Here is a 23,658-nt window from a genome sequence, read left to right as displayed (position 1 = left end):
CATAGGTAAACACCGGAGACTGCCGCCGTGGACAACCACTTCAAAAATACAACTAAAAGTCGGAGCGGACATCAACCAGAACCACGGGAAGGCTGGCTGAGGAGAGTCTCTTCAACTAGAAGCAAAAACAACAGCATTCCGACGCTCAGCGGAGGCGCAGTGTGGAAAATTTAAAGGTACGGCGGTGCGGTGGTGAGGGTGCGAGCGCAAAGCCGGCTGGCGGCTGAGGGCGTGATTGTCGTTTTCAATCAGGAGCGAGTCTCAGACTCTGGGCTACAGATCCGGGCAAGTCTCTAGGGACCCAGACTCAAACGGGAGAAGGGGGACTGTCTGGCTACGGCCCCTCCGAGGTTTGCAGCGATTGCTGGGACAGAGAGGCAGAGCCCCTGGGGACGGACTGAGAGCGGCCATAGCTGCTCCCTCCCCCCGCCCTGTTGAGCCCGTCCCGCCCAAACCCTGTGCACAGCCATTTGCCGATAGCCTCAGGCAAGGGCTGGACTAGTGCCTCCCCTGAGGACTGAAGTTTTCCCACAGCTGATTTCCACAGCCAGTTGGCCTGGTGGTCAAATCCCTCTAGTGTTAACTACAACAATTAAGGCTTGGCTAGAACAAGACTGCGCACAGAGACCACAAGGGGGTGCACCAAGAAAGCATAAAAGATGCGGAGACAAAAAAACATGACAGAAATGGAGGATATGGAGCTAAGAATCGCAATTTTGAGGGCTTGCCATAAATTTGTGCAGAGCCTCACGAAAACTAATGAGACCCTCGATGCTACGATAAAGAAATTAGAAAGTAAGCATACACGGACTGAAATATAGAATATTATACCCAATAGCAGACCAGAGGAGCACAAGAATCAAATCAAAGATTCGACAAAAAACACCCAATTGGAAAAGCAAAATGAAAAAAGAATCCGAAAGTGTGAAGATAGTGTAAGGAGCCTCTGGGACAGCTTTAAGCGGACTAATATCAGAGTCATTGGAGTGCCAGAAGATGAGAGACAGCAAGATATTGAAAACCTATTTCAAGAAATTATGGCAGAAAACTTCCCCCACCTGGAGAAAGAAATGGACTTACAGGTCCAAGAAGCGCAGAGAACCCCAAACAAAAGGAGTCCAAAGAGGACCACACCAAGACACATCATCATTAAAATGCCAAGAGCAAAAGACAAAGAGAAAATCTTAAAAGCAGCAAGAGAAAGAGGCTCAATTACCTACAAGGGAATACCCATATGACTGTCAGCTGATTTCTCAACAGAAACTTTGCAGGCCAGAAGGGAATGGCAAGAAATATTCAAAGTGCTGAATACCAAGAACCTACAACCAAGATTACTTTATCCAGCAAAGCTATCATTCAGAATTGAAGGTCAGATAAAGAGCTTCACAGATAAGGAAAAACTAAAGGAGTTCATCACCGCCAAACCAGTATTATATGAAATGCTGAAAGGTATCCTTTAAGAAGAGGAAGAAGAAGAAAAAGGTAAAGATACAAATTATGAACAACAAATATGCATCTATCAACAAATGAATCTAAGAATCAAGTAAATAAATAACCTGATGTACAGAATGAACTGGTGACTATAATGAATCAGGGACATAGAAAGGGAATAGACTGACTATTCTTGGAGGAAAAGGGGTGTGGGAGATGCGGGAAGTGACTGGACAAAAATCATGCACCTATGGATGAACTCAGTGGGTGAGGAGTGAGGGTGGAGGGTGGGGTGGGAGCTGGAAGGAGGGGAGTTATGGGGGGAAAAAAGAGGAACAAATGTAATAATCTGAACAATAAAGATTTAAAAAAAAAAGTAAAAAAAAGGAAAAAAGAGTATTAAAGATGAAGCCAAGAGATGTTATGGGACTGAGGCATGGAGAGGGTGACCATGAAAGAGGAAGGTCAGGCAAGGGCATGGGTGGAGGCTTTGGAGGGTGTGACTTGGGTGTGGCAAGAGGGGTGGGTTATTGGGGGCGGGGAGACGGACGGAGCAGATCTTATTACTTCTCTGAGCAAAATGGGGAGGAGCCACTGGAGTGTTGAAGAATGATTTATAATGATTCCAATCATATAATGATATGATGTATAAAAAGCATCCCTCTGGCTTCTTTAAGAATAGCCTGAAAGTGGGTTGCAAAGGCATAAAGAAAGCAAAGTTTATCAGCTCCTGAAACAAGACAGGAGCAACATGTGGCTTTGACCAAGAGAGCGGCAGTGGAGGTGATACGAATTGGTCAGGTCCCATTGAACCTGCACATTGAAGCATACTTCCTTTCAACAGGGAAGAATGTGAATAAAATAATAAAATGATAGATCTGTTGCCAGGAAAATTAAGTTGGGCATCAATGGGCCAAGATAAGAGATGTGTAGGACACCTGTTGAGGCCATTTGGGGTTTCTTGTTAATATTAAAAAAAAAAAACACCAGAATTCAAACACTCTTATCTGGATGTTTAAACTTCGGAGACTAGAATGAAGTCCCACCCCAGACAAAAGTAGGTTAAAAGAAATTTTATGAGAGTCATGAAACATTTGAGGACAAAGGACTGTTAAGACACTGGATGAAAATCACTGAAGGGGTTGTGTGCTGCCTTCTCAGGAAATATGAGAGAATAATATAGACTAACCTCTTTAATTTTTTTTTTCGTTATTTGTTACTATGGACTCCCTAACATAATCTAAATGAAAAACAAAACAAAACACCTTCTTTTGAAAACTCACAATTAGGGCTGAATTCATCCTGGGAAGGGGTGGGGAGGGAAGAGAAATACAGAACTGAATAAGAAACATTTACATTAAAACTTCTCTGAGGACACATCTTACATTTTTTTGTCTATCTTAGCACAATGCTAAGTGCATAGTAAAGGCACAGTTGTTGTTTTTTTAAAGTGAGCAAGAACCCCATAAACACAATGAGTAATATTATATGATTCCACTTATACGAGGTACCTAGAACAGACAAATTTATAGAGGCAGAAAGTAGAATAGAGGTTACCAGGAGCTGGGAGCAGAGAGGAATGGGCAGTTAGTGATCAATGGGTACATGATCACTAACTGTTTGGGATGATGAAAAAAGTTCTAGAGATGGATGATGGCAATGACTACACAACAATATGAATGTAGTTAATGCCACTGAATTGTAAACTTAAAAAGGGTTAAAATGTGCCCTGGCCAGTGTGGCTCAGTTGGTGGGGGTGTCGTCCCATACACCCAAAAGTCACAGGTTCCATTCCCAGTCATGGCACATAACCAGGTTGCAGGTTCCTCCCTGGTTGGGGCATGTAAGTAAGGCAACTGATCAATGTTTCTGTGAGCAATTTATGTGCAATTCAAAAGCACAAATTGGTGCAGCTTCACCCCCCCCCCTTTCTTTTTTAATTTTTTAAAGCAATCCTATATAATAAAGAGCTAATATGCTAATTAGACTGAACAGCAGAACAACCATCCGGAAGACCTTCCAGATGAAGCCAGGACTGCGAGGACCAACCGAGGCAGCCGGGGCTGTGAGGCCCGAGCCCCTTGCAAGAATTTTGTGCATCAGACCTCTAGTAGTATTATAATGCTGAATCATTTTCAAGCATTGAGAAATTAGGGTCGTTGGGAAGCAAGTTAATCAGTAACAGTAACTATATTTCTTTTCCTAATCAGTTGGGTGATAAAAAGTACCCTTCTCAGAAAAGTGTGAGAGAGTGTGAACAAAGAAGCTTTCATAACCATCTTCTACTACTTAGAAGCAATAAGGAACATTCAGGGTCAGGGGCTGTGTTTCCTACCCTGGGGTTCCTCTATTTAAATTTAAATTGATTCATGCCATTCAATTATTCAAAGCTATTATTGAAAGACAGTTCTTTAAATATTTTTTAAAACATTTTATGTACAATTCATAAAATGTTTCAAATGAATCAAATGTGTGTATAAAATGGTGAAGGCCCTAGCCTGTTTGGCTTCAGGGCTAGAGTGTTGGCCTGCGGACCAAAGGGTCATGTTCAATTCGGGTCAAGGGTACATACTGTGGTTGCAGGCACCTTCCCAACCTGGTCCCTGGCTGGGGTGCGTGCAGGAGGCAACCAATCAATGTGTTTCTCTCACATCGATGTTTCTGTCTATCTTTCCCCTCCCTTCCTCTCCCTCTAAAAGATCAATGGAAAAATATCCTCAGTTGAGGATTAACCAAAAATAAATAAAAAATTAAAAAAACAAAATGGTGAAGGTGAGTTCAATTTGTTCCGTTTTAAAAGAGATTTTTAGTCAAATGTCTGGTTTTTGCCTGAATGAGGAGCAGCAAATAATCAGTGTGACTGGCAATTCACTCTTCAATGTATTGATTTGGTAATAAATAAAGTAGGTATACCAAAAAGCCTAAAAGCACTTGATTTTTAATGGGTTGCCCTAGAGAAAAAAAATTGTATAAAAAACAGAAATTGGCATTCCAAAAAGAGGAAAAGGACTGAAATTAGAACAGCCATATGAAAGTTAACATATCTTCCCATAAAATACCAACAATATTCCAATTAAATTGTTTCCATTAGATTTTTATTTTTAAGATTTTTTAAAAGTACATAGTGAATTGGATTCCTAATCATATTTTAAGGATGCATAGAGGAAATCCAATAATGCTTCAAATACATAAAACTGTAAGAACAGATTTCATTTAAAATTACAATGGCAAAAAATATATATAAAGATGCATAGAATCTTTATTAAATGATCACACAGTAACCTGATGCAATACTTCCTGATACAAGAAAATAGAATATGAACTGGTTTATAATATATGAAGGAATTCTCAAAACAAAATCTATAATAATAAAAGTGTAATATGCTAATTAGACTGCACATCCTTCCAGACGTCCTTCCGGATGAAGCTGGGGCTGCGAGGGAAGCCTGGGTCCCGGGTGCCGGAGGGAAGCTGTTGCTGGCAGCTGGGGGAAGGAAGGCCTACACTTGCTCAAATTTCCTACATCAGGCCTCTAGTTTGTACATAAAAATCTGTCTCTGCGTTTACCTCTTATGACTATTTCCCTCTATCTTACATCCTCCTTCCATACACCCATTGCCCTGTGCTATTCCCTGCACCTTCCCAAGCATGTTCCTCCTCCCTGATGGTGATCAAGTCCCTTTGTCTGGGGAGGGGGGGTAAGGGTATTTTTTACAGAAAAGTTTTTCGTGTTTTTTCCAATCGCCATTTATCCCCTCTATGCCCTCTTCCACCTCTGCCCACTGCCTCCCCTCTTCCCCCACCTTCCATCATCATCACACTGTTGTCCTTGTCCATGAGTGATTAATAAAAAAAAAATACATGCATGGTACTAAGATTTACTGATGTGAATTAAAGGAATGGCTTTTCATTTGGAGTAATAAATTTGAAGTAAAAAAGAGAAAAACAAATATATACACACATACTAAAATCCATACAAAAATATAATGTAATCTATTGGGGGTGTCCTCTGTGGACCTACTAATCTGCACAGACAACACATGAACTGTCCGCAATCGCTGTCAGCTAAGTGAGCCCACCGGGCTGCTTCACACCCGCGTCCCCCCTTCCACTGTGTGAAGAGCTCCAGGTTCCTTAGGCAAGTCCTTCTTTAAAAACAATGATAACAAATGAAGAACAGACATGAACTCATCAGCAAGCCTAAGGCAGGTTGATTGCCTGGTCCTCCTTGAATTTGGCGATCTTCTTAAACTCACTTTGTTTCTTGAAGAAAAGCTGGGCCAGGATGTGGTCTGCTGTGGCCTGGAAATAGTCGTCCATGTCAAGGGTTTGTAGCTGACAATGGAAAACAAAAGAAGCATCAGCACCGAGCTACTCGGGTTCCTACAGACACCTTACAGCCTCAGAACGGCGAATACTTGGCTGTGTGACTCCCCAGCTACAAATTCCTGCCAATGCTCACCTTGTGTGCCTGGTCTTCCCTTGCCATGGGGAGCTCACCTTTTCAACTCTGAGAACCAGGAAAGTCTGACTGGTGGCTACATGTGCGGGGGCAGCGGAAGCTTTCTCCATCCTCCTGAGAGATAGTTCCCTTCGAGGAGGGAACAGGACTCTCTGTCTTCCTGTCAGCAGGGACTAGTGCCAGAACTTCTCAGAGCACCATGCCCTGAGGCACAGGATGGAGGTGAATCTGTCCACCAAGTGAGTGGACCTCCTGCTCCACAGCCAGAGACTAACTAGATGGATAAACTGGGCATGCTCAGTTTAGCTTACTCCTTTATGCTTGGGAGCTGCAAAGCTTCAAAGAGCATGCCCAGTTTCTTTATGCCACAAGGCATACAGGGCCTGCCTCAACTTGAAGAAGCCAATCCAGTTCCAGACATTAATATTAGAAACCCACCTTCCCAAGATATTAGTCACATTCTCTAATATCTGCTTTATTAGAAAGAAAAATTACATCATGGATCTCTATATATGACTCTTTGGTCTTTTGTTCTTGGTTCAGAACTTGGGAAATTAAGAGGGGAGGTGATATATTGAATCCCTTTATAACCAAATAAAAAGATTACTTGATTCTCCTCTTTTCACATTGGCTCTGCCAATTTATTTATTTATGCACTCATTCAACACACATTGACTGAGGGCCTCCTATGGTCCAGATACGTTGTTTAGCAGAGTGTTCTGCCCATCCCCAGCACTTACTCATCTCTCTTAAGTGAGTTTATTCTCACCTGGTCTCTGGTGCTGAAGGCAAGAATGAAAAGCAAATCCTCATCGCATGCATTCTTGATGTAATGCTGGGTTCCAATAGGGAAAAATATCACATCGCCAACGTGAATATCAAACTCTGTGGTACCCTGAGTATTAATAATGCCCACCTAAGGAAGAAAAGAATATCTTGAAGTGAAGCAAATAAAATCAAATATTCATTAAGGATAAGTATTAATAGTGAAAATCAGATGAATAAAAGCCTGTGACTTTAAAGAGACTTATTAGAAAGAGTAAACGGCAGAAGACAGAGACCATCCTTTGCATAAAATCTCCTATTTCCAAGAGGTAGTCCCACAAAAATCAAAAGATACTCTATTTAAGGAAATGTTCCTCAAAATGCCATTAGCAAGTTCAATACTGCAGAACAACATGCAAAAAGAGCCTCAATCACCATGTTCTAATTAAGGGTTATAAATTACCCTTACATAATTACCTAATTAGGCAAAGGATTTAAATTTGAGTGTTTTACTCCCCTGCCTTCCTCTCTACTTGTTTGGAAAAATGCAGCCTTTAGGAGAGCAGCATCCTAACAGTCTTCCCTAAAAGAGGTAGAGATTAAATGTGCACACAAATGCACGCACACAAGCACACCAGAAATAAAATCTGTTCTTGAAATATAATTTGTGAATGATTACAACGCCTTTTTCCAATTTATTAAAGCCTTCACCTCCAAAAACATACAACAAAACTTCTGCTACGAATGATATAATAGGTGAAGTGCAGTCTTGTTTGAGTCTTTCTGTCAAGATTGAGACAGGTACAGGCTAGAAAAGGCCATTTTACCTGTGTATACCATGTAGGTTTCCCCAAGGAGCCCTATGAAAGTCCAGAACCAAATCACTATGGTAACAGGCGACTCAGTTTGGCTTTTACTAGGTAACCATATAATTGATCATCCAAATCAAGACTCTCTGAAGAGTGAAAGGGGGTGCTGTTAATAGTTTCACCTGGGTAGACTGGGACCTGCGGCCACTCTACCAACATTTCACACTCCCCAGCCACCCTGACTCACATTATACTGAGAAGCAAAGAGTCACTTCACATTCTCCAAAGGCAGAACATTAAACCCTTGCATTACCTGAGAACGCAAAACTCTGAAACGTAAGCAGGTGTTTCAGACCCTCCACCATGAGGGATAACTCTGTATCATTTCTGAAATGTTCGCAGCCTCTCTTCACGCTAAGACGTGGACGCTGTTCCCCAGAGCCTGCACGGTATCCTCTAAAAACTGTGCCCAGAAAGGCATTAGCACCCAGCCCTTCGATGTTACCAAAAACTGAACCAAAATAAAGAAACACCTCCCATTTGCTCCTTTCTGCATTAAAAGGAAAGTTTTTTTAAAAAGCTGTTCACAGAAAAATTACCTTTGCACATCCACTTATCACATATCCCATTTCATTGGCATTAAAATGGAAATGAGGCTGTCTCAATCCATTGTTGTAAATCCTGAGTGTACACAAAGTGAGGGCATTTTGATGCTTAAAAAAAAAGAACAATGAAATCCAGTTAGTTAGCCAACATCCTACTCAGCAACATAGCCATTAATTTAATTATAATTAATATTTATGAAGCCCTCACCAAAACATGCAATTTTTTATGTCCTTTACATTTATTATCTTACTTGTTCCTTATAACAGTTTTGTAAGGTTGGTAGTATTAGTCTCCCCAGTTTATGAGTGATGAAATTAAAATCTAGGTTGGTTGAGTAGTTTACCGAGAGTCACACAGTGACAGATCTGAGATTTGAATCAGGAAATTTAAAACCATAGCTGCCCTATTGGTCATTATGCAATACAGCATTTAAAACAAATGAAAAGCGATATTTCACAAGCACCCAGTCTTTTCGTTAATGTAACTATCAATGCCAAAAAATTAAGTTCCCAAATCCACACTGAGTCCTCAATTAATAGTGTACACTGATCAAATCAACCAATGTTTGACTACATCTTTCTTTTTCTTTTTGTCCAAAAGAATGCTGAATCCAACCTAAATATTTTATTTCATCCATGTTAATAATGATTAAAATATTTTTCTCAATTACCTGATTCAGGAATCTACTGAAAATTTTTTCATTATTGCTTAGTCCACTTTCATTTTTCCAATACTGTGCCAGCTGTATTATTCCTCCTGGAAATCGATACTCTTTTGAACCTGAGTCAGATGAGGTTTAAAAACAAAATATGATAAAATACTTCAAAATCATACTATCAAGGACATAGCTCTTCTATAGTCACCAAAACGTATGTGGTGGGAACTGCTGACACCAGATCCTATGTGCCCCCAAGATATTGACCGGATGTGCTCAGGTACTATCCTACCTCCCAAGCTCTCCTGAAATTCCTAACAAACAGTGGCCTCTTTCAGGCAGACAGTTCAACTCAGGGGACCTGACTAGGAAACTTGAGAGTCATCCGAAGTACCAACCCTGCTCTTCAAGTCAGTCACCTACGTCCTGTCAGCCCCATCTCTTTAAAGTCTCTTTGCTTCATAACAGTTCTCTCCCTATCACATCTGTCAGAGTGCAGGCCAGCATCACCCCTATCTGAGGGACTGGGGAGTCCCTGCCTCATCTCCCTGCCTCTCAGTGGCCCTTCCAATCCATTCTCCACAATCCAGCAGGATTGGCCATCACTTCAAGTCACAAAACTAACACTAACTCAGAAAGATATCTGCACCCCTATGTTCACTGCAGCATTATTTACAATAGCCAAGATATGAAAACAACCTAAGTGTCCATTGACTAGTGAATGGATAAAGCAGATGTTGTACAGATATGCAATGGAACACTGTTCAGCCATAAAAAAAAAAAATAAGAAACCTTGCCATTTGTGACTGGATAGACCTCAATGGCATTATGCAAAGTGAAATAAATCCAAGAAGGACATATAACAACATGATCTCATTCAAATGTGAAATCTAAAAAAAAAAAAAAGCTTATAGATACAGAGAACAGATTGAATGGGTGAAGGAAGTCAAAGGTACAGACTTCCAGTTATAAAATAAATAAATCATGGGGATGTGATGCACAACATGGCAACTATGGTTACTAATATTGTTTTGCATATTTGAAAGTTGCTTGACAGTTCTCACTACAAGAAAGAGTTCTGTGTGATGGTGACAATATTAACTGACTTATTGTGATCATTTCTCAATATATACAAATATCAAATCATTATGTTGTACACCTGAAACTCATATAATGTATATCAGCTATATCTCAAATAAATAAATAAATCTATAATAATAAAAGTATAATATGCTAATTAGACCGGACGTCCTTCCAGACATCCTTCCTTCCAGACAAAGCCACAGCTGGCAGGGGTCTGAGGCAGAGGCGACAGAGGCCCTGCAGCCACGGCCACATCAGGCGGGTCCGGGGCCAAGGCCCTTGCACAAATTTTGTGCATCGGGCCTCTAGTAAATAAATAAATAAATATATATATATATTATTGTGTCACTCTTCTATTTAAAAAACCCTAATTGCTCTTCTTTTCCATCAAGATAAAGTATAAACTCATTTGCAAAATAACCTACATAATTGGACCCCTCCTCTCTCATCAGCTTCTCCTATAATCCCCTCCCACAGCTCCAACACACACCCTCACACTTTGAAATCTTTTGCCATGATCTCTTTTACTTCCAGGCCTTTTTTCACATTTCTTACTCTGTTGAAAAATGTTTTTTTCAAACTTCTCTTGACTGTGACCCATTGTAAAAAAAAAAAAAAAAAAATACATCTCAGTCCAATACACCTATATCGTCACCTATATAAATATTTAAATAAGAAGGCTTCATAAAATAACATACTATACCTTTAAGGTCATAAAAGTATCTCCACACAAGGCTGTCTGGAGACTGTGCATAACTGGCATTCATAACCAGGTCTGCCAGGTTGGGAGGGAGGTTCACGCCCTGATCCTCCTTTTGCTTGTGGAATGACCTAATAAAATTGATTCCGCCTTCAGGCTGAAACACATAAGAAACGACATAAGATATCTGTGACACATCCTATAAATGTTAGCAGCAGAAGGGTAGGTAGCTGAGGGTAGGGTGGTATTGGCACCCTCTGGTTTCCAGTGGCCCAGTTAAAAGAGCTGACCTCAGTTAGCCTGATTTGTGATATTTATGAAAATTCTCCAAGTTTTCAATGTATTTTGATTTTAAATGTGTTGGTATTTTATAGTCAATAAAAATTCCTATGGGTTCCATGTTTACCGATACTCTCCCTAATAACTCATTTCTTCTCCCTATAACATGAGACCAGGACCTGCTGCAAAATAGACCTCAGGACTTTACTAGACAGATTTCTAAATTTTCCATGGAGCCCCTTTCAATTGCCAGTCATGGGCCATCACCAATTCTCCTGATCACTCATTTGCAATGTCAGCCTCCACATCTGACCCTCTGCACCCAGTGTTATTTATGAGTAATCCCTCCAATGATAACATAAATATTTGAAGAGACCCAAACCAGCTGTTCTTCAGGAAAATGGTGGGATCCTCTACATCAGATCAAGAAAACACAACATCATCTGTAGCAAACTTCTCCTTGTATTAGCTTATGGCGTTTCAGAGATGAAGATTATAGCAATTTTTATCAATTATATTATAACCTTTCTACCAAATTTATCATAGTTTTCTATGGAAGTCCTTCACAAAAGAAAGTATAGACACTCAACTTCAACAAGTTTTATATCCTTAGTGGGAACACAAGGTATGTTTTTGAGTTCATTAGCCAACTGTTACACTATTGATGGCTGCCCTAGACACACGAACACACATGCTCTCTTTGTGCCTGTGTAATGCGTACGCACATCCTGGGATGAGTTTTCAGTACAGACCTTAAGTGACCTGGAAGCAATGTCCTCGGGTGTAGAAAAAAAGACATCATCAACATCCAGCGTCTGAAGTTCATCATGTGTGGAAAAGAAGAGCAAGAAAAAGCAGTCTTCATCGCCCACGTTCTTTATCCAGTGAAGCGTGTTTTTAGGAAAGAAGATCACTTGTCCAGCTGTAACATTGTACGTGGTAATGACATGACCGTCATCAACCACCCCGATCCATGCTGTCCCCTGAAACATACACAGAGAAGCACATCCAGCACCACCTTAGAGCGATTCTCAACCTTTTTCCATTACCTCCTTCCTAAGGTAACATTTTAAGACTCTTTCTAATCACCAGCTCATGAAATTTTAATACTACAGACATACTATAGATCCGTACACTATATACACCTACTGCTTATGTGCTATACATATATTATACTTTAATGCATAAAAAGAGTCAGTACTTTTGCCCCCCAAAACCAGTTTATGCCCCCTTGGGGGCAATATTACCCCCATTGAGAATACATGCTTTAGAGTTTAAAAAGACTGCAAGCACATGTGTGCTCATATGCAATTAGATAGACATGCATGTTTGTGTAGATGAAAACAGTTGTGTATGTATTTTCAAGTTAAGAAAAAGTCTGCATACAATTTTTATAATAATAATATTAACAATACTAGCACTTAGTGCTTTTACTGTGTTCAGTTCAGGTAGTCTTCTTAGTACTTTACCTGATTTAACTCAAGTTCCTTACATCAACCCTGTGAAGCAATTTCTATTATTACCACCACTTTACAGGTGAGAAAACTAAGTCCAGAGGGAATATATCGTTTGCCCAGGGTTACTCAGCTAGTCGATGGCAAAGCTGGGATTTGGACCTAAGCAGTCCAGCTCTAAAGTCTACAGGTTTTTTATTAATTGTGGCAAGAACACCTAAAATGAGATCTACCCTCTTGATAAATGTTTAAGTGTACAATACAGTATTATTAATTATAGATACAATGTCGTGTAACAGTTCTCTAAAACTTAACTATCTAGTCAAATTACCCAGTTAAAATTATTTAATCAAATTATCTAGAAAGAGAGAGTAAAATGGCGGTTGCCAGGGACTGAGGGAAAGCCTATATGTTTAATCCGCACCATACTTTGATTCTGCTCATATAGAATTGTATCCTTTCTCTCATTTTCTCCTCTGTTCCTTAGTATTATCCTGTGAAGTAGGTAGAGAAGGTACCATTGTTTCTGTTTTACCAGAGACTCATGGTCACATAGTGGAGCATCCACCAGGGTGAATGAAAAGGAAGTCTTGGTTCTCTCTGTTCAGACATGTAAACAGTGGGTATTAAAGATGCAGGGGAAAGGTGAATCTCTAAGGAGCTCTCTCCAAGTCCACATGCAGCCAACAGCAAAAATATGCATCTATTCCTATTGGGGCATCAACTACTCCAGACAGAGCAGAGACAGCACGGTGGCCAATGGCACACCCACTAGTCACCTCACTGCCCCACTTCTCTCAGGAACACTCATCCCAAAGCTCTCATGAAGATACTCCAAAGCAAAAGCAATCTTCCTGGGTGAGTGTGCAGAGGAGGGATTTCCTTCATGCCCTGTTGCTTGCTTCCTTACCCTGATCAGGAGAGTGAGTGACCCTAGATTTCCTGGGATCTAGAGAATATTCTGGCCCACATTATTTTTTCTAGTTGAATTATTTCATATGTTTTCACTAAGATTGACATATAACATTATATAAGTTTCAGGTGTATAACATAAAGAGTCAATAATTGTATACACTGTGAAATGATCGCCATAATAAGTCTGGTTAACATCCATCACCACACAAAGTTATAATTTTTTATAACTTTGAGAACTTACAATGTTGAGAACTTTTAAGATCTACTCTTTTAGTAACTTTCAAATAAACAATACTGTACTATTAACTATAATTGCCATGCTGTATATTACATCCCCCAGATCGACTTTATAACTGGAAGTCTGTACCTTTTGATCACCTTCTAGCCCACATTTAGAAGCTCAGACCATAAACTCTTCTGAGCTGAGTCCCAAGCCTTTGATCTGTGGTACATTCTCCAGACTAATTCCTCTGGCTTGGACTTTGTTTTTTAGGGGCCCCCCTCCAGGAAAGCTCACTTAACTGCCTTTCTTTCTGCCTACCACTCTGCCAATACTCAGCCAAAAAATCCTTTGAAGATTATCCTCTTTTACATATTTTACACATGTGGAAAAGACAAGGAGTCAAAAAATATGGACTTTGTCCCAGTCTGGCCAACAACGACAGCTACAGTTTATCTTTATCTTTCTGAGCCTCTATTCTTTTATGAGAAATAAAAAAGGATTCAATCTTAGGTAGGTGAAACTCTAATCTCTCTTCTTGTTGTAAACTATAAAATTGAATGAATTGTCAAAAATAAAAAGAGGAGTTTTATTAACAACAACAGAAATATGTCACATAATATTGGCTGACCTATTAATAAGATTATTAGGATGAGACCAAATTCTGTAAGTTCTAGGGGGGCTTTAGTCACTACTGGGTCCCCAGTGTCTGAAATGTAGAAATATTTGAAATTCAAATAAGCACACTCATTTCACCTCCAACTCTTTCTATTTCCCTTGACTTCCAGAAAATTCCAAAAGTTCTGAACCACAATTGGCCTGATCTTAGGGATTCCAGGCTGAACATCTGCAAATTGGTTTGTCATCCAGTGCTGCTTTTTTTCTTAGAGCAAAGCTGCCTTCTCTTTGATCATTAGATCCGAGCCACCAATTTTAGCTTTGGCTCAAAGGTTGGAACAGTGATCTTATTTTAAGAACAGTGTCTGAAAAATGATTTCATACTAAAGAAAGAAGTTCAAAGCAATGCCAAGAATAATTAAAACAGCCAGGCTGGTGTGGCTCAATGGTTGAGCATCAACCCATGCACCAAGAGGTTGGAGGTTCCATTCCCAGCCAGGGCAAATGCCCGGGTTGCAGGTTCAATCCCCAGCAGGGGGAGTGCAGGAGGCAGCCAATCAATGTTGATGTTTCTCTCTCATCAATGTTTGTATCCCTCTCCCTCTCCCTTCCTCTCTCTAAAATCCATTTTAAAAAGGAATAATTAAAACAAACAGGTTGATGTTTCAAGGCATTGCTAACAAATCTAACTGAATACTTAGCCAAAGCCTGGATGTTGTCAATCACTTAAGCAGCTTTTGCAACAACTAAAATAATAACCTGAGGATACAACACACCAGCATAAATGCTGAAGTATAGAATGGGGCAAACTGGTTATACCTGTGCGAGATAGCCATGCTCATTTGCATTAAAGTGCCAGTGAGGGGCACGGAGGCCATTGCTTTTTATTCTCAGGGTCCCCAGCGTCATCTGTGACCTCTGGCTGTTCAAGCTGCTGCCAAAGGCCTCTTCTTCGATGCTGAGATAGTCTTTGATGTTGTTCCTGTACCGGGCCCACTGGATTGCACCACCAGAGAACTCAAACACCTGAAAAGTCATAAACAGGAAAGGCAGTGGAGATGAGGGGAGTAATGGAATTCCAAAAGGGAAAAAGAAGGATAGGTCAGCAAGACGCCAGGAATGACCATAGTGGTACAGGCTGTGCTCTCTGTCTAGTCCCTGTTAGACATAAAAAGAACACCTATTGCCCAGCTGGTGTTGTTCAGCGGTTAAGCATCAACCCATGAACAAAGAGGTCACAGTTTGATTCCCAGTCAGGACACATGCCAGGGTTTGGTGCTCGATCCCCAATGGGGGGCATACAGGAGGCAGCCAATCAATGGTCCTCACTCATCATTGATGTTTCTATCTCTCTCTCCTTCTCCCTTTCTCTCTCTGGAATAAAATAAAAGAATACCTATCTTGACAAGAGAAAAGAAGGCTTTCTATTTGTCCATCTGCAATTCTCCTCTCCAGCCAGTCAGAAGACTGGAGAGGACTACCTATCTATTAAAGAAAAGTTCTGCCTGGAACCAATATCAACTCAACTTTCCCTATTCCCTATCTCTCCTCTCCCTTCATGCAGAGAGAACGCACCTGATTCCTCCCCATGAAGACAGAGCAAAGCTTAGTAAAAACACAATGGAAACCTTGTTTTGAAATAGCCATTGAGCGTAGATGATGCTTTTCCTAGTGTGTGTCATTCATACCTTGGATTTAGGTAAATGATTAAGAAACTGGAACTTGGGGTCAACAGCTTTTTGCAGTGTTGGAATTGTTGTTTGTGGTTTGGGTTCCGAATGAGGCTGAGAGTTGTTGATATACACCAAGGAGAGGATCAGGACTCCCACTGCTGTGGTAACGGTGCAAGCCAAGAGACACACCAGGAAAATACTCATCAATGACCACTGCTTCTTCTTTTCCTAGGAGAGATGATCAAATTAGGGAAAATGAAGCCATCATTCTCTACTCATGATGCATTAAAATACTGCCTCCTGATATGGAGAGTAACATGCTAAGTTAAATAACTCAGTCAGAGAAAGACAAGTATCACATGGTCTCACTCATATGTGGAATCTAAATAACAAAATAAACTGATGAACGGAGTGGGTCCAGAGACATGGAAGCATGGAACAGAGTGTGGAATCTCAGAAGAAAGGCGAGGGAAGGTGGGTGGGTGGGAGGTAATCAACCAAAGACCTTGTATGCATATATGCATAACCCATGGACACAGACGATGGAACAGTGAGGGCCTGGGGCAGGGGGACATATGTAATATTTTTAACAATAAAGAATTATTTTTTAAAAAATATTGCCTCCTTTCTCATTTACCAGTTTCTTCACCTAAAAATTAAATAGGTTATAAAGAGTATTTTCCAAGAACTCCTTTCATTCCAGAACATACATCTACATTTACATGTACAGGTACATGCGTAGGAATAAGTAGCTTACCTGCAAAGAACTGGCCTGCAGGTCTCCGTTTCTCTCCCTCCTTTGTTTAAACAGCTTCATGGAACTCCCCTCCCTACAGGAGTAACTAACCCATCTACCAAGTCTGAGCACAGTATTTCCATGTATTTCTATGTTACTATTTCCTGGTTTCACGTCACAAATATGTGCTGAAAACAATAGTATCACTTCTGTGACTTACCATGCACATTACCGAAAGCTGCCAAGAGAAAACACATCCTAATCTTTGGGCCAATTTGCCCTTGTTTCTCTGACCATTAAAATGATACTCATAAGCACCGATGCCAAGGTGTCTTGTTCCACTGCCCTCTGAGTTCCTGACCTTTCTCTCTGAGCAGGCAGGCCTATCTCTGATCAGTAATAACTCTACCACAAACGTCCTTAGTACTTTAGCCTTCTTAAATGGCATATGTGGTACAGCATAATCATTTATCCACATATTCCATTTAACATTGCATAAGGGTATTATATGGGACAATAAATAACTCACTCGTACTATGAGCAACGATTCATAGAGAGTTGGGCCACGAAAGAGCTAAAGGAGGTGTGAGTTCAGAGATTGTAAGAAGGCCAATCAGGAAATACTGAGAGCAGGAGATGCTGCCTCGGTGAGGAAGGTCGCTGAGGAAAGCTGGTTGAAGAGATTCTTTCCTGAGCTCTGCAGGAAGGTTTGGAGGAGAACTAATCTCAAGATGGAAGCCCCCAACTCACCATTCTGGGGATGGCGCTCATCTTCCCCACATAGGAAACATTTGGTGCGGTGCCTTCATGCATTTCAAATGCTGCGTTGTCCATTGGCAGACGGGAGCAAGCAATTCACCAAAAAAGAAAGAGGGAGAAATGTCGCTTCAGCACACAGGGAGACCCCTGATGTCTCTGAGAGGAGCCGATGATGATGCTTAAGTAAGGGAGTGCTTATATAGAGCGGAAAGTTAAGGAAATGAAATAAGGAAGCTGCCTCTTAAACTATAATCTTGGTTTAAAAAAAACACCTAGAATTAATTGCCAAATTAGAGGCCAATAAAATACTCTGTATGGTCCCCAACTCTGCCCATTGATGACGCATACAGAGGTAATAATAGCAACACTAACATTTATTTCCTTATCTCCCTGTGTGCCAGGCAGCGTGCTAAGTGCTTTACATACATTATGTAACTTAATTATTAGTGATCCTAGCAGGTGCTACCATTATTCCCATGTTGTAGGTTAGGAAATGGAGGCCTGTAGAGGTATGGCAACTGCCCCCAAATCCCACAGCTAGTTTTAGTGTCAGAGCAAAGCACCCTTAAGCAAAGACTTCTCCGTGACACCGGTCCTCTGCAGCTCCCTGTAGGTGCTTAGTCTAGCACAATCTCTTTTTACCCAAAGCAGGCCTGCCTCTAAATAAGGTAACTGGTTTTTCTTCATGGTTTAGTGAATAGTTTGTTAGCTGAAAGTTAAATATTTGTTTAAAATTCATTTGCATTATATTACCCGGGGATGAGTAGTGGCCTGAGTAATCTGAAAACTGCTGCTATAAATCCACAAAGCAGTCATCCGTCCTTCTTTCCTTTCTGTCTTCCTCCCCTTATTCCTTCCATAGACATGGCTGCGTGCCTACTGTAATCCAGACACGAAGAGGCCCTGGAGTAGCTTACCATCCAGTAGGAAAAAAAGAAAGTCATTACCCCAGAAGGGGGTCTGTTATGCCAGATGTGCGAGGCCCTGCCAGGGTAGAGAAGAGTGGTTGTGTCTCGGGTGGGAAGGAAAGGCAAGGCTTCTCTGATGTCCTCATTTTAAAAATGATTTTATTGATTTCAGAGAGAGGAAGGGAGAGGGAGAGGGAGAGAGACAGAAACATCAGTGATAAGAGAGAATCATCAATCGGCTGCCTCCTGCATGGTCCCCACAAGGAATCGAGCCTGCAACCTGGGCATGTGTCCTGACAGCGAATCTAACCATGACCTCTTGGTTCACAGGTTGACACTCAACCACTGAGCCACACCAGCCGGGCTGAAGTCCTCATTTTGAGGACTAACACGGCTTCACTCGGCCGCACGCTTAGTCGATTGCATTTTATTCCATATTTGGGGCTTGTCCATAAGCAGCTCTGGAACAGACCCCGTGTGGTAAAAGTGTGGACCCTACCTGAGTTGAGCAGCTCAGGCACCACGGTTACTCTGTGTTCACCTGCCAGGGCGTTAACTTGGTGGCTTTCCTACCATAGCTCATGAAACCTAAGACACTTCAGTGCATCCTATCAATTTAATCTTTCCCACAAAGACTTGGAATGTAAAGGTGTGGCATTGATTTTGAGATAATAAGATACTTAAAATCCCTGCTTACCTGTGAGGCCGGCATGGTGATTTTCTCACCTTGTCATCGGGGTGCCATCAGGGATCACTTTCCTCTTTATTCCTCCTCCTGCAGCGGTGGGCCGGAGTGTGGTTCGTAGTGAGTGTTCTCTGAGACGCAATGACATATAGTTTGCTGCGTTTCTCAGGTCTTATCAGCAAATGGCACTATGTGAACTGTCAAAACAAGTTTCACTCCATTTCATGTTTTGCTGCTCTTTCCTTGGAATAGGAGAGCACAGCCCTCTGTCAACAGCATTATCTGGGAGCTACGTTTAGCGTTTATTTAAAAGACAAGACAAGGAAAGCATCAACCAAACTGTACGGAGACTCATTTTAGCACTGAATTAACGAATGCTGCGGCAGGGTAAAGTACTTCCATCTTTGCAGATTGAAGTCTATTTCCCCCAAAGTCACCTGCAGAGCCAGAACGGAAGCCCAGCTCTCCCACTTCCGGCCAGAGCTTTTCCTACATCTGCTGCAGGAGAACCTCATGCCTTTGACATACTACATGCAAATAGTTAGCGATGTTCAACCTTTTCCATCTCATGGCACATGTAAACTAATTACTAAAATTCTGTGGCACATCAAAAAATATATTTTTTGCCGATGAAAAAAAGATAGGTATAATTTTGATCCTTTCACACTGCTCAGCTATTGCGTTGGCTGTTGTCATTTATTTTATTTGACCATCTAAGGGAAAAGAGGTCAGTGCCTCTGACTAAATAGTCAGGTATTGTATCTTTTAAAAATTCTTGCAGCACACTGTTGAAAAATCACTGAAATAGTCTGGCAGGCGTGGCTCAGTGGTTGAGCGTCGACCTATGAACCAAGAGGTCACGGTTCGATTCCCAATCAGAGCACATGCCCGGGTTGTGGGCTCCATCCCCAGTGGGAGGCATGTAGGAGGCAGCCTTCCTCTCTGAAATCAATAAAAAAATATTTTTAAAGCAAGAAAAAAATATCACTGAGATAGGGCAAAGTGAATTGAAGCAGGACGACTCAAAGAAGGATAATTACAAAAATCATTTTAGGGCGTGTGAATGTAACGCTGTGGTGCAGCCCAGCGACCCCCAAAGCCCTCAGAAATGGAGTGTTTTCTATGAGACCAGAAACGCTTGTTTAAGGACCTGAGCCAGCCCCACTACTCAACTCCAATGAAGCCCCTTTGAGGCCCTATATGGGAGACTCTTCCTTTATTCTGACCTAATGTTTGAAGAAGAAATAACTAAAGCCACCATTTACTTCATATCACTAGCCAAATTTCAACAAGCCTTACAAGAATATGATCACCAAATAGACCTCACAGCTGCCCATACCCCTCTTTTATATGAGCCCTGCTCACAGGTCCTCATTAAGACCTGGAGAGATGGATCTCCTGGTTTGCAGCTCACACCCTTAAGGTAGGGAACAGACCCTGTCTTGCTTTCGACCCCTTACAGTAATCAAAGTGCCCAGAATTGCCAGCTGGATACATCATTCTGGCATAAAACCCTACTGTCACTCAGAGCCCATCGAGAAGGGAAACGAAGAAACTGAATTTACCAGTGAGCCCTTGGGAAACCTTAAGTTTCTTTTTAAAAAGGAAAACAGAACCACCAAGCAAGATAAGTAATGTGGTGGGTAGGATTCACTATAGCCGATTTCCGTGGGGGGATTTCAATAATTTTTATACTGCCTTGAAAATACTGCCACGTGCCAGGGAAGGCACATTCTGTTCCCGATGGGTTTAAAGGTGGGACAAGTTAACATGTACATGCTTTGACTAATTGTTGCTTACTGCTGTCCATCTCTAGCTATCATCTGGAAGAATAATTCTCCCTTCCTGACAACCCAAGGAATATTATCACAAATATCTAAACCCAGTTGTTGGGTATGTTCCCAACAGCCCACCCCAGAGCACAGGACACTGAATTAGGACAACCCCCTGATCCTACTAATATCCTTCTAAACTGCCCTTATCAAGTCCCTTTACCTTCCCCTAATGTAGACATTCGAGTTTCTGCATCAGAGGGAAGGAGGCTTGGTTCCCAAGTCACTGTGTAGAGCAGTGGTTCTCAACCTTCCTAATGCCACAACCCTTTAATACAGTTCCTCATTTTGTGGTGAACCCCAACCATAAAATTATTTTCGTTGCTACTTCATAACTGTAATTTTGCTACTGTTATGAATCGTAATGTAAATATCTGATATGCAGGATGTATTTTCATTGTTACAAATTGAACATAATTAAAGCATAGTGATTAATCACAAAAACAATATGTAATTATATATGTGTTTTCCGATGGTCTTAGGCGACCCCTGTGAAAGGGTTGCTCGACCCCCAAAGGGGTCGCGACCCACAGGTTGAGAACCACTGGTGTAGAGGAAGCCCACCTGCCAACCAAAAACATCGATCTCAAATTCGTGCTTAAACAAGTAACAATGTATTGCACCATTTTACTTACACTTGGGCTATTTTTACCACAAACTAAAACAAACATATTTATACCCTCTCTAGCCATTATTTTCACTGAGGTATGCTGCCAGGTTTATTCTTTGACATGTTTATCAACACAAGGGCTAGGAGCATACTAATACTAAATTTGGCAAGTGCTAAGAGCTGCTGGTTGTAATATCTATGAAAGGAATAAACTGAATATATATTAAGACATAACTCTCCATTAAATGACTTGAGTTTATTTTCCTGGAACACAGCCAATCACAAAAGTATAGTGCTTTCCTTAGAAAAACTGAGCCAAATAGGTCCTTTCTCCTTGCCACGTTGGTAGGGGAGAGAAGGCGGTGCGTCTTTGTTCCAGGAAGAACATTTCTCCAGCCTCCCCCATCTCTAAGTTGTGTGCCTCCTATAGTCATTCAGGGGGAAAAGCTGGTAAGACAATGTTGGGCAATTCTTTCTGATTACTTCCTTTTACATGTCTACCAGTAACAAGACTGACCAATGTTCTCATTACACAAATGCTTCTTATCTATTGCTTAACTTTCAGATGACCACTGGACATCACAGACATATGAGAATGTACTATAGACCAGGCGCTGGGTAGGGTTCCCAAAATCATGGAATTCATAGACCTCACAGACTTTACAATATAATGATTCATTCCAGTTAACAAATGCATGAGGAAAACTAAACAGGAAAACATTGTTTTATGGTACCCGGATAACAAGATGGGGAAATCACCTTCCTGGCCCCACAGATAAAATTTAAACAATTATTTTAAAATATGCATTGCTTCGAAGTCAATGCCATACATTTAAATTCCAGATCTTTGTGGGCAAAGGCTCAATAAATATTCCCACCACTCCCACAGCCCACCGTTTCCCATTCCAGAATGTTCTCAGGAAGAACTCTAACATTACCAGTGTTATGTGAGTATGGGCTTCTACAGTAAGCATCAGAAAACACTGGGAAGAGGCTCTGAACTTGTGAAGTTAAGAAAATGGAAAAGTCTATTCATTCAATTCTACCTAGCCGTATGATCTTGGACTAGTTCCTTAACGTTGCTAACTCAGTTTCCTTGTGTGTATAAAATTAAAGCTAGATTAAACCACTGTGTAGATTATTTTGAAAAATAACATTCAACTTCTAGCTTCCCAACACTCCCAGTTTTTCAAGAGCCCATTAACATAATTCAAGATATTTAACATTCCGAGTGTTTGTTCCCCAAAATAAGTGCTTCATATGTAATTTATAGCATAATAGAAGAGAAGGCCACTGAATGATGATAGGAATAACAATTCAGCTGAGGCCACCTGCAGAAAATTTCTGCTATTGCTCACATGCATTCATTCAACAAACATTGAATGAATGCTCATTATGTGCCAGGCACTGTTCTAGGCACTTGGGATACATCAATAAACCCAACAGTGCAGCTTACACTTTTGTAGAAGAGTCAGAACAAACAAACAAAAAAAAAAGTGGTAACTTAAATACTAAATTAGAAAGTGATGTGCTCTGGGGGGAAAACATAAGCAGGGACAGCAGGAGTATGAGGTGTGGGAGAGAGCAATTTTAATAAGGTGATCAGGATGGGCCTTGTCTGGAGTTTGGTAAAATTTCCTAGAAAATGGAGTTTTATGCTAGTTTCAGCTTTACTGATGACTAGCTAGGTGCCTGTAGGCGAGGAATATAAATTCTTCGTGTCTTACTTACTCTTCAGGTAAATGGGTAAAGTCATAAGGCCTTTCCAACAATCCACCTCAGATGGTTGTGGTAAAAAGACACAGAAAAAGCCCGGCCGGCACGGCTCAATGATTGAGTATCGACCTATGAACCAGGAGGTCACATTTTGATTCTTGGTCAGGGCATATGCCCATATTGTGGGCTCGATCCCCAATGTGGGGCATGCAGGAGGCAAACCGATCAATGATTCTCTCATCACCATTGGTGTTTCTATCTCTCCTTCTCCCTTCCTCTCTGAAATCAATAAAAATATATATTTTTTAAATTTATATAGAAAAAAAATGCTTTAGAAAACTTTTAAACTCACCATAACATTGAAGGGATTAGCAATTCTTGGTCTTTCCCCTTCAGAGAGAAATAAATATACATCTCGATTTCTCACACTCCTGGCATGACTTCCACATTATTCTTCCTTCAAGTCTTCACCCATTCTATCTGCTGTTGGGCCATTCCAGACGTGTGTTGAGATCTATCCTTTGAATAAAATTAAGAGAGTTTGCCAAGAAGAAACCTGGAAAACATAAACTATGATTCCTACCCTCAGTGAATAAATGGAAGTTTTCCTTTTTCATAGCAACTGACCTGAGGAAAACATAAACATACCCCCAAGCCTCGGTACTGTCCCAATGCCTTGCTGACTAATGACTGTGTATGCCATGTGAGTCATACACATTTGGGGGAACTTACTGTAAACAAT

At 41.0% G+C, this 23,658-nt stretch overlaps 1 protein-coding gene across 1 annotated transcript; it reads right to left on the bottom strand.

Annotated features, from left to right (window-relative positions):
- Positions 1–4,742: 4,742 nt before the first annotated feature.
- LOC139014564 (oxalate decarboxylase OxdC-like) lies at positions 4,743–18,836 on the bottom strand. Its single transcript, XM_070421526.1, has 10 exons — positions 18,771–18,836; positions 17,157–17,227; positions 15,686–15,898; positions 14,817–15,023; positions 11,543–11,773; positions 10,515–10,668; positions 8,744–8,853; positions 8,067–8,180; positions 6,663–6,809; positions 4,743–5,766 (listed from the first exon to the last, which is right to left on the bottom strand). Exons 2-10 carry the CDS (start codon positions 17,217–17,219, stop codon positions 5,632–5,634), a joined length of 1,374 nt encoding a protein of 457 aa, XP_070277627.1. The 5' UTR covers positions 17,220–17,227; positions 18,771–18,836; the 3' UTR covers positions 4,743–5,631.
- Between the last annotated feature and the right edge of the window lie 4,822 nt (positions 18,837–23,658).

Source organism: Myotis yumanensis, unplaced genomic scaffold, assembly GCF_028538775.1.
Source record: "Myotis yumanensis isolate MYYU_CA2020_CCGP unplaced genomic scaffold, mMyoYum1.0.hap1 SCAF_7, whole genome shotgun sequence".
In the NCBI taxonomy this organism is placed as follows: Eukaryota; Metazoa; Chordata; class Mammalia; order Chiroptera; family Vespertilionidae; genus Myotis; species Myotis yumanensis.
The sequence above is the reverse complement of the archived record's forward strand: the minus strand, read 5'-3'. Positions and strand labels throughout refer to the sequence as shown.